This window comes from Lactuca sativa, chromosome 9 (assembly GCF_002870075.4).
Source record: "Lactuca sativa cultivar Salinas chromosome 9, Lsat_Salinas_v11, whole genome shotgun sequence".
NCBI lineage: Eukaryota > Viridiplantae > Streptophyta > Magnoliopsida > Asterales > Asteraceae > Lactuca > Lactuca sativa.
Window position 1 is genome coordinate 215870145 of NC_056631.2, and position 11604 is coordinate 215881748.

Below are 11604 nucleotides of genomic sequence, written 5' to 3' on the forward strand. Positions count from 1 at the left end.
ATATTTTAAAAAGTTCAAAATTGTGAGGTAAAAATGACATTTTATAAAACATAAGGTAATAGTAACATTTAAAAATAAGGATTTTTTTAAAATATCTTATTTTTTTGGATGTAATGTCGTACAGATGTTGATATTTTGGAATATAAAATTAAGTTGTTTTTTTCCGAAATTTTCTTTCTGTTGAAGAAGATGTCTTTTTTATAATATTTTCCAGAGCTTTTCTCTTTGAAAATAGTCGTGTTATGTTTTCTTAAAGAACATTTTCTTTGCTTTTTTGTACTAAACATCGTTGCTTAAAAACTAAGGATAAATACAAATCTATCCAAAATTCTTAATGACTTATCAAAAAATAGTCAAATAAAACCACTTAGCCAAAAATAGCCCACAAAAAAGTAGTCAATCTACAGTTGACTACTATTTTCTGCAATTGACTACTCTTTTTCCATAATGGGCTATTGTTTCGTGTTTCGTATAAAAACAATTTCTTTCATTTTTAAGATACAAAACCATAGGTTTTTTAAAACCTATGGTTTCCTCTCGTTAACCTACGGTTTCTCAAACCGTAGCCTACTATATTGGGAAAAAAATACGTTTTTTTTAATCTACTATTGTGGGGTTAAAATTTACTGTTTTGTCAAAAAAGTTGTTGTTTTAAATTTTTTTTTTGTTTTTTTTTTTTGTGATATAGACTATAAAAAAGATTGTTTATAATATGTAGAAATTGTTAAAATAATTCTTAAAATAACTTGTAAAAATAATTCTACATTTTATAAACAATTCTCAAAAAAATTAAACAAAATGATTGTTAAAATAATTCTACATATTATAAACAATCTTTTTTATAGTCTATATCACAAAAAAAATTAAATAAATAATAATAAATAAATTTAAAACAGTAGCTTTTTTAACAAAATTACAAAACAGTAGATTTTAACCCCAAAACAGTAGATTAAAAAAAACGTATTTTTTTCCCAAAACCGTAGGCTACGGTTTGGGAAACCGTAGGTTAACGATAGGAAACTGTAGGTTTTAAAAAACCTACGGTTTTGTATCTTAAAAATGAAAAAAAAAATATACAAAACACGAAACAGTAAACGAATTGGCGAAACAGTAGACGAATATCGAAACCTACGGTTTCATGGGCTATATTTGGACATTTACTAATTTTTGGCTAAAAATTGCTAATCACTTCCCTAATTTGGCTAGTTTAGTAATTGCCCCTAAAAACTATCGGACTTTATTTAAAAATACTCTTATTTTAATGGTATTTTATATACAAGACATTGAGTTGCTTATTTACCTTTGGTACATTTGAAACAATAATACTTTTTAATATTTCATATGGTTCATTAATCCTTTATGACATTAACCATCTTTATATAAAGCCTTAATCATAATAAAATCATGGTATACATGTATTTGGATCGATTGTAATTTTCTTGAAATATAACTAATGGTATTAATCTTACATCATTTAAAAAAATTCTTAAAATATAACTAATGTTATGTCGACAATAAAAAGCTACGATAACGAAACCGAATCGCAATGAAAACCCTCATATCGATGTGATTGTGGAAAGGAATCTAACATTTCAGTTAGTTGGGGGTAAGGATAACCCAACTCGAAGATTCAAGGGCGCCCTAATGGGAAGGTAAAGCTAACTTCTTAACTTATAATTGTCTTTGTTAATATTTTATGAACTATGTAGGATCCTAAGAAGGAATGCAAATACTTTTATTGCCTTGATCCCGAACTTCCACATGGGCATTAATTGGATGCTATGAAACAAAAATGATAAATGAAGAAATGTATTTAAAGCTTGAAGTTTTGGAAAAGGATAGGGATTCATACAAAGATAAGACTGATAGATTGGAGAAAGAAATTAGTTCATATAGGTAAAATGTTTAGAACAATTGTGTTTATTAGTTAGTGTTTTAACTTGATAGCTTTTCTCGGTGCTTATCTAATAAGCAAACAACCTAAAGGGACAAGTTGGTTCACTCTTTTGAATGGATTTCTACTCCTACATTTAACAGGTGTTTTGTCTTATGTCTTATATCATATCTATTTGCGGTTGAAAGTTTCTAAGAATATGTTTAAGTTCCTTTCGATCATTAAATATCATGCCAACAATTGGAATAATATCCTTCCAATTTTATGTAGGATGATGTTTTGGTACTTTGTCCACTTTGTCCTCAAAGTATATGTCTATCACAAGTTCATTCAAGAAAGAGTAAGAAAGGGTATGAGTGCTCAACATTACCTATAAACTCATCTTTAGGCTAAGATCGATTGAAACATATCATCTAATACCATTCATCATGAGTATCACCCTTGTGTTGTACTTGACTTGAGGACTGATCATATACTTAACTTTCATGTTAATCTACCTCCATTCTTAGTTACATGCTCTATGAACTCCTTATAAGAATCTCAATACTTCAACAGTCTAAGACCATTATTATTTGAGTTTGTTTGGAATACATTAATACACGTGGATTATAGAATTAGGTTGTGTTTGGCATGCCACAGCTAGCTTATTTTCCGAGCTTTTTTATATTGTCGTGTTTGGCAAACCCAAAAATAGCTTATAAGTTAGCTTTTTTAAAAACTACTTAGACTAACTTTTATGAGCTTTTTTAAAATTTTCTAAATATACCCCTTAATTAATTATAAAACACATTCTCTTAAATGCTCTTTTATGTAATTTTATTTATTTCAACTAGCTTTTCAGGTAGTTTTACCGAACATCATTTTTTATCAACTAGTTTTTCAGCTATCAGCTATCTTTTTATTTAACATCTAGTTTTTTAGCTACCAGCTAGCTTTTCAGCTAGTACGTCAAACATAACATTAACTGTTTCATGAAGAAAAACAAGAAAATAATTATGGTCTATATTAGTGAATCAACAACACCATTGTTTGTGGAATTTTACATTGTGCATGCTTCGATTTTTATTGTTAAGATTAGTGTTTCAATTTTCAAACTTCTACAAACACTAAGGCTATATTTGGTGTGCTAGTTGAAAAGCTAGTTGATAGTTGAAAAAATAACTGATAAAAATGTCGTTTGGTAAAACTAGCTGAAAATCTAGCTAAAAATATGAAATGACTTAAATGGACATTTAAAAGAATGTGTTTCTATAACTAATTAAGAGTTGTTATTGGGAAAAAAACTAGTCTAAGTAGCTTTTTAAAAGCTAGCTTATAAGCTACTTTTTGGTTTGTCAAATATGACAACTTAAAAAAACATAGTCTTTCCTACAAAGCCAATGTCGTTTACCTCCATCACTGTTGTAGAACAGTTTGGAAACATGTAGAACTTCAACAATCTCGGTAATTAGGGATGAGCAAAGGAACCGACCGGCTGGAACCGGCTCGAGAACCAAACTTGGTGGAAAATAGGAGCCGAACCGGACCGCCGATTCTACCGGTTCTTGTCATGTCTTCAAATGTTGGAACCGGTCCTCGAGACATAGCAACATACGGTTCCGGTTTTTACCGGTACTACCGATTTCGTTTCCTACTGGCTCCCGGTTCCAAAAATCTACAAGAATATCTTCCCAATCCCGGCCCGACCGGTTCCATCGGGTTCCAGTTCCAGCCGGTTCCCCGGTCCATATGCTCATCCCTATCGTTAATTACGCCCTATTGTTAATTACGAACTTATATGATGTGTAAAATTCCATGTCATTATTTTTATTCCGCATAATTATTTTTTGGAAAAATAGTCATGCCACATCATGTTGAAACCAACACAAACCGGTAAAACGGGAAGAAAAAAACACCTACATGAGACAAGAGAAAAGAGACCAAAATGGAACAAAAAGGTACTTTCATGAACTATTTCGTTTTTTCTCTTAAAAGTAAGAGATGCAATTATTATATTTTACAATACCATATACTTTGTGTCCTAATGAATTATTTTTTGATATTATACTGACTCCCCATTCATTAGATAGAGACCCCATTCATTAGATAGAGAAGATGAACAAGATTTCGTGATCCTCTCAACAAGTTAAATAAAAAAATTTATTCTTCCCCAAGTCTATAATATCTTTAATGCCCTTAAAATTAAATACCACCAAATCATTCAATTACAACAAAACTCCAAAAAGAAAAGAAAAAAAGTACACATGCCCACACTCAGCATTAATAAAATAACAAAATCAATTCCACGACCTTAATAATTATATTTAATCTTTATTTTCCGGTGGGCTGGGATCGCCTGCATCAGGCTTCACATTATCATCAACATCCAACACGTCATCCATCATGTCATCTTCCCCAACATTAATATCTTCCACGTCATCCTCATCCTCGTTAGCATCTCCACCTGGGATCTTACGTGTCTTGGGCCCATGTTCAAGTCTATGTGTCTCAAGCTCTTTGTCCATTGTTTCTTGTAAGTTTAACGTATCATTGTTGTTTCCTCCGTTTCTTGGTTTTCTCCCGTTTTGCCACCTGTCAAGCTCTTTTTCCACATTGGCAACATACTTTTCAACAATTTGATTTTGGTATTGAGATAATTCCTCTCTCCTCATAGCCTTCCATTCTTGAAATGCCTATCAAAGAGACATAAAACTAATATGAGAAATACAGAAGATAGCAATGCACTTTGTTTTTCGCTATCAATATGAGCTTTTTGTTACATTTTGGTATTATCTATTTAAAAAACAAAATTACATTTTTGGTTGCTGAGTATAATTATTCTTGCAATTTTGGTCCCAAAAGATTTGTTCTTACAACTTTGGTCCTTTTTGAGGTTTTGTAACGTTTTTAGTCCTTGTTTTGAGTAATATGATCAAACTTTCGGATCAAAAGTGCAAAAATGAGCTATACTCGGTGAACAAAAGTAATCATTTTACAAAAACTTCAAATAAGGACCAAAACTGCAAGAGATAACTTTTTGGGGCCAAAATGATAGAAACTAGCTATACTCAGGGACCAAATATGTAAATTATTTTAGTATCTATGTAATATGCACCTACATCCTCGCAACATTGCCTCATATTTGCATACTTTATTATTTGTATCATACTTATTATATTAATATTTTTAGCACAAAAATATAAAATGCAGCAAGATGCTCACTTGCTCTTTCTTTTCCTCAAGTAAAGTTGAATCTTGATCAAGCGGTTTTGCAAATGAATAATAAATAGCAGGCTCTGTTTTGGTCCTGAAAAAAATAAAATCCAGCAAAAAAATATAAAATGAGCTGTTTTTATAACACAATATTTATATATTTAACCTAGAAATTCTGCAGCCAGGAATCTTCGAGTCATCCACTTGAGAAGAAACTTATCTTTGTCTCAATAAAATTGTGAATATGGATACTTTTTTGGACCAAAATTAGAAATAACCTGTAATAAGAAATTAACCAAAGTTTGAATCTTTTTAATTTAGTAAAGTTATATGAAGTTTTAACAAAAAAAAAAATTAAAATCGTATACATTATACAAACCTTAAAAAATTGCCAAGTTTTTTTTGATGCTCACTCCACCGAAGAAACAGCAGTTCCAATTTCTTCTCCTCTGCTTTAGCAGCAACTCGTGCTCTAAGAGTCTGTAAAAAATAAAGAATTAAATACATGAAATAACAACATACTTTGATTTTTTTTGTTTATTATTTTATTTTATTTTCATTTCTACTTATTATAAGTTTATAACTTTTATAACATTGTGCTTTGAATGCTTTCTTTATTAAGACATTGTAGTTTGGAAATTCTATCCAATTTATAGCAGTGAAAATTGAATTATTGTTATAAATGAGTAGATTTGTCAAAATACATTACTTTAATACGAAGAAATATAAGTAAGATTCCATTCTAAACATATAAACAGAAACCTCTTGCTATTTATTGCATAAAGACAAAAGAACCTACCAAGTCTCTTCGCCTTTTCTCTGCAATTTGCTCACGTTCTTGTTGCCTTAATCTTTCACTTTCTTCACGTGCTCTTTGCTCGGCCTATGTCAAGTGATCAAAATTACAATATAGTCCCCAATCCTCGAGGCTAAAGCTAGGGAAGATAGAGGAGGATATGAGAAGGACAAATATGTAAATAAACTCACTCTTTTCAAAGAATCAGATCTCCTCATAAACGCCTCTGATCCAGACAGTTTCACGTCTTCTTTCCTAAATTTCTGAATATCAACAAGTAAAAACAATAAATTTAATCATGCGATAGAAACAAGATTCAAGAAAGACAAAGACAATAAATATTTATTTACCTCCAAAGTTCCAAGGAGTTGTCCCAACATTCTTCTATTCCTATTAACCAAGCTAGGGTCCTCATCTTTAGGTAACACTCTAGGAACATTCTCAAATGGAGGAACTTCAGAATCCTAATCAAATCAGAACAATATAAGCATACATCTAACAATTGTCACTTAGATTCCAAATCCATAATAAATATTTCAAATTGTACTACCTTGAATGCTCTATTAGCGCCATCCCTCCTAGCCCAGTTTGATGTCTTCCTATTGTTCTGGTTCTCAGCATTACCTCCCCATGGAGTTGCTTCTTTGTTGCTGTCGTCACCCTTTGAAGCATCCACAGCATCCTCGATGATCTCCCCTTCTTCAATCTTCACAATCCAGAAGAGTTTCACATAAAGATTAGAAAGTAGAAATCAAAACTAGTAACCACTAGAGATTCGTGTTTTACGTTTCGCGTACCTTCACAACAGTGGAAGAAAGTCGCCTCTTTGGGGCGGGTTGATCTTCTGAATCGTTCCTATCCGCCTATACGAAATAAACAGTTAATCGATAAACAAACAAGCAGTAAACGATTGATAGAGTGTGGAATGGATGAGATAATTACAGGTCTAACAAAACCACGCTGACGAGCTGGACCACCGGCGGCGAAATTACGTGGACCAGAAGCAGTCATACCTCCACGGCGGATACCTCTAGGATCACGAAGCCGCTCTGTAATCTTTACACGGAGCAATCTATCAAACATATGGTGCGCATACATGAAGAAATTAACAAACTCGCCTAGGATCTTTATACATACCTCCCATTGTTGACGGTGGAGTTCTTCGATCTCCTTCCGAAGCTCTTGTTCAGTCTTCTCGACTTGGGTGGTTCCCATCTGTGGACGTCTCTCTGTGATCTTCTTCCTCCAAGAAACCCTTGTTTCAGCGGAGCTGTACCTCTTCGCAAAACCCCTATTTTCGTTGGATGCGTTTATTCAGAATATGTTCACCCAAATTGTATTTTTCACCTCCAACAAAACATTAATTAAGTTTTGTACCCCAAAACTTTTGTAGCGTTGCAAAAAAAATAAATTAAAAAAAAAGAAAAAAAAAAAAAACGAAAATTTTATCCAAACCAAAATAATAATAATAAATCAACCTTTTGTTTTGAAAAACCTACAGTTTCTTAATTCCTATTAAATAAAATCTTTGAAGATATTTAGATCTAGTTTATTTAATCGTTAGAGAATGTAGTTTTTTTAGAATAACATTTTTGGAGTTTGAGATGATTAGAATTAACTTTTTTATTTTCGTAACTAACCTTATATTAGGCTAAACAGAATGGCGCTATTATGCTATGCGTATTGTAACACTTGGTTAATTGTGCTTCTCAGTTTAGACCCTTGGGGGTGGAAGGTTTTGCGGATTTGGTCCCTATGGGGCAAAATTGTTAACTTCGGTTAAGTTGGAGTACGATGGGCATACTAATGCAGGTTGATCGCGGAGCTCATACACATACGTTGGGTCGTATGTGGAGTATGCTTAGCGTACGTGAGCATATTAGAAACCCTAGTTTAGGGGCTTGTACATTATATAAACCATAAGATAACATCTTTTTGTCTTGTTTAACCAACCTCCATACCCTTGAAAACCCTAATTCGTTCCTTAACCTTTGTGTGTTGATTTTGAGCTCTTGAGAAGCTTTGGGTGGGTGTTATGCATCTTGAGGTGGTAGAAGAAGAAGCTTGAAGACTCGTTCTTTGGAGGAGGGCCTTGAGATCTAGCTTTAGCACCTTCATTTCGTATCTTTTGAGGTATAAAGTTCAAAGCTTGGCATCTCATTTCATAGTTCTACTCTTTAGCTAGTTTATGGTTATTTTGGTCCCTTTGGTTGGTGATTGTGAGTTAAGGTCGTTTTTTGAGCTTATCCTTGTAGATCTGGACTCATTAAGGTATTCTTAAGTATAAAGGTGCAAACTTTATGGTGGTATTGGTCTCATGCATGTGTTAAGTCATTTATTAAGCTCTTTTGAGCTCTAAAGCCCCATTAAGTCATGCATGCACGTAAAGTTGACAACTTTACGTGATAAACCACCTTAAGGAAGTCAGATATGGGTTTGGCTTGAAGTATTATTCGATTAAGAGCTGAAAATGGAAAGTTTGCCAAGTTGGTGGAGTATGTTGGGCGTACAAGCGTGTACGCTGAGCGTACAAGCTAAGTACGCCCTGCATACTCTGCAGAGTGGGCTTCGGTCGTTTGGGCTCTCAGTTTTGGGCCATGTTGGTCTTTGGTTGTCTTAGGCCATGTTGGGCCATCTGAATTCTATTATTGGACTGTTGAGATTTTATTGGACTTTCTTGGGTGAAGGCCCATGAAAGGGATTGGGCCCAATTTGGAAAATTGGGCCATATTTGGGCTTTGGGTGATTATTTTAGATTTTGGGCTATTGGACAATTGGTTTGGGCCTTAGCCTTGGGCTAAGTTCAGAAAAGGGTAAAAAGGTCTTTTACCCTAATTTGGACTCTTAGTATGAGTCGGGATCCAATTATTGATTAGATGTTATTTTGTGAATGATAGCGCATAGATTTTAGCGAATCTACAATCAAATATTTATATGTGGGTTTCAGTTGTCTAAGGTGAGTCCCTTCATTGTACTATGGGTCGAAGGCACCAATGTTGGCCCATTGGCTTATTTATTATTGAAAGACCAATGGGTGGTCCTTGGCATTGTATGTAAGACCCGGAGGTGGCTCCTGGCAACTTTGTATGCAAGACCATGGTTCAGACCCTGACAGCTAAGTAGATTGTTAGTTGTAGATTATATGTTTGTTGTCTTTGTGATGCTTGCATGGAAGACCAGGAGGTGGCTCTTGACACTTGTCTGTAAGACCCAAGGTATTGGCCCCCCAGCTTGGCAAGGAAAGACCATGATATGACTCATGACATAATGGCAAGACTATGACTGACATATAACATTCTCTATTGTATGTATGATATGAGGTATTTTGGGGAACTCACTAAGATTTGCGCTTACATTTTGTTGTTTATGGTTTCATGTACTTCCGGTTCGAAAGGGAATGGGCCGACTTGATCGCAGTGCATACACCCATGTTTTTCCGTAACTCTGTGATGTGGAGATTGTACTCTGATAACTGTTTTATTATAAAATACTTCTAAATGTGTGAGTAAAAGATAAACAGGTGTTTTGATTATATAAAGAATGAAATTTTTACCTTGAAATTTTAGGGTGTTACACGTATGATGAGTTGGCACAAGAAGTCACACGTTACTTTCTTTTGGTTACCACCCCATGCAACGTAAGTGTGAATAATCATGGTTGTTGCTACAATTAAGGGTGAGCAAACCCGAACCAAGAAACCGAAAAACCGACAAAAACCGATGAAACCGAAACCGAATCAAAACCGACGGTGTGGGTTTTAAATTTGTAAAAACTGACTTTCTGGGTTCGGTTTTAGTTTTGCCCCCAGAAACCGACCCAACAACCTGAGAAACCGACCCAGCAAACCCGCAAACCCGATGCTTTTTACTAGTTATTTTATGTTTATATATATATATATATATATATATATATATATATATTAAAAAAATAAAAATAAATAAAAGAAGCTTAGGTGTTTTTTTAATTATTTAACTAACTGTTACATTTCTGGAAAATAGGTTCAAACCCAAAACCCATGGGTTTAAACCTAGAAACCGTAAGTGTATGGGTTGAACCCAAGAAACCGAGAAACCGCCCAAACCGATATCAGAAACCGAGAAACCGAACCGACCAGAAACCGACCCTATTGGGTTCTGAAAACCAGAAACCGATCATTTACGGGTTGGGTTGGGTTGGGGTCCAAAACCGACCCAAACTGACCCATGCACAGCCCTAGCTACAATGCAATACAAATGAGAGAGATTGTGACCATTACAAATTTGATCGTTTGAAACAATTTTTTTTTTTAAAAAACCTTTTAAATTAAATCTATAAATGCCAATAAAACTTCCACACTACAACACACCATACTTTCATTGCTTTCTCTCTATACTATAATCCTAAAAATGGGTCAAAATCCAAACACCCCACACACACCCACTTCACCCACCAACACATTCGCACTCAACACAACACCTCCCTAATATCCAAATTTTGAATCATCACCGAGAGGTTTCATGAATATGCTTCTCCCAACAAACTCACCAATTCCACAATCCAACAACCATACCAACAAAACTACTTATAACAAGCAAACATTTTTCAAACACCAAACCAATTTCAGCAATTCCAACAATCATAATTTCAAGAACTTCAAACTCAACCTTCTCAACCCCAATATCCTCACGACGATGTCGAAATGGTGCTGGAAACACAACCATAATCATCAAGAAGACAACGAAGGGACAAAGGAAAAAGGGTGTAATGATTTCAACCTTTAAGCATCGCTTTTCAAGAATACAAAACCATCAATGGTGGTAAACCATTTAGTCATCAAAAAGCTTGGCATGTTATGCTAGCCGGTCCAAAATGGATCCTTTATCCAAGCGTGCTTAGTCACTCGCAAAGACAATCCACCGGTTCCACCAAACGAGCAAGAACTTCAGAATCGGAAGCGGGTTTTGGAATTGACCTCAATGAAGATGATGATGAGGATAACGACGCACTAGAAGAGATCACCCTTCGACGCCTAATGGGAAGGGACAAGATGAAAAAGGCGACATCTTCATCAAGAAAAGACAAAGGGAAAAAAAATCTTTGAACTGAAACCAAATTCCATTCAAATGCGTTCAAAAAATCTTGATGATCATCTTGACTTTCTTTAAAAAAAATAGAGTACAAAACTGTAATCAACGACTTGAAAATGATAAACACGTTGCCTAATTCGGATCTTCCACTCGATCAACTCGAACTTAATTAAGGATTTATACATTTTAGATTTTAATGTAATTTTTGATTTAAGTGTAATATTATTTTTAATTTTATGTTTTATTTAAGTTTTTATATTATAATTTTTATTTCATTTTTAGTAATGTGCTTTTAACTTTCTTTTAAAAATCTTGTATTTTTATTGAATTTGAGTATTTAAAAAATTTTAAAAAATAAAAATATTTAATGATATGGAGTGATGGGTATTTACTAAATAGAATAAGTATTAGTAAGAATACAATGAAAGTGACGCTAAGTGATACATTTTTTAAGTACGAATGTTGTGAACCACTTTTACTTTTTATAGTCTTAAAGTGTTTAATATTTTGAGTATTAGGATTCCAAAATTTACATTTGTAGATTAACTTTTTTTAGAACGGTTGGTTAGTATTTGTTTGGGATAGAACCCAAAACCTCCTTGTTAATATTTCCTTGTTAGACATCTTTATGGTATCATATGTTTGGATATTTTGTC

The 11604-nt window shown here is 33.7% G+C and overlaps 1 protein-coding gene across 1 annotated transcript; it reads right to left on the minus strand.

Annotated features, from left to right (window-relative positions):
• Positions 1-4055: 4055 nt before the first annotated feature.
• Positions 4056-7235, minus strand: LOC111903442 (uncharacterized). The gene is made up of 10 exons (XM_023899216.3): positions 7020-7235; positions 6825-6938; positions 6680-6745; positions 6433-6588; positions 6233-6346; positions 6074-6145; positions 5886-5969; positions 5466-5566; positions 5096-5180; positions 4056-4566 (listed from the first exon to the last, which is right to left on the minus strand). The coding sequence occupies exons 1-10, from the start codon at positions 7095-7097 to the stop codon at positions 4198-4200; spliced, it is 1239 nt and encodes a 412-aa protein (XP_023754984.1). The 5' UTR covers positions 7098-7235; the 3' UTR covers positions 4056-4197.
• Positions 7236-11604: the final 4369 nt, after the last annotated feature.

Bases quoted from the DNA above. Each gene is read 5' to 3' on its own strand.
- LOC111903442 (XM_023899216.3), bottom strand. From the start codon at position 7,097: ATGGGAACCACCCAAGTCGAGAAGACTGAACAAGAGCTTCGGAAGGAG. The intron at 6,146-6,232 runs GTAAATAAATAT...GTTGATATTCAG, and splicing joins AACTCCTTGGAACTTTGGAG to AAATTTAGGAAAGAAGACGT. The intron at 4,567-5,095 runs GTGAGCATCTTG...TCTCTTTGATAG, and splicing joins TTGAGGAAAAGAAAGAGCAA to GCATTTCAAGAATGGAAGGC.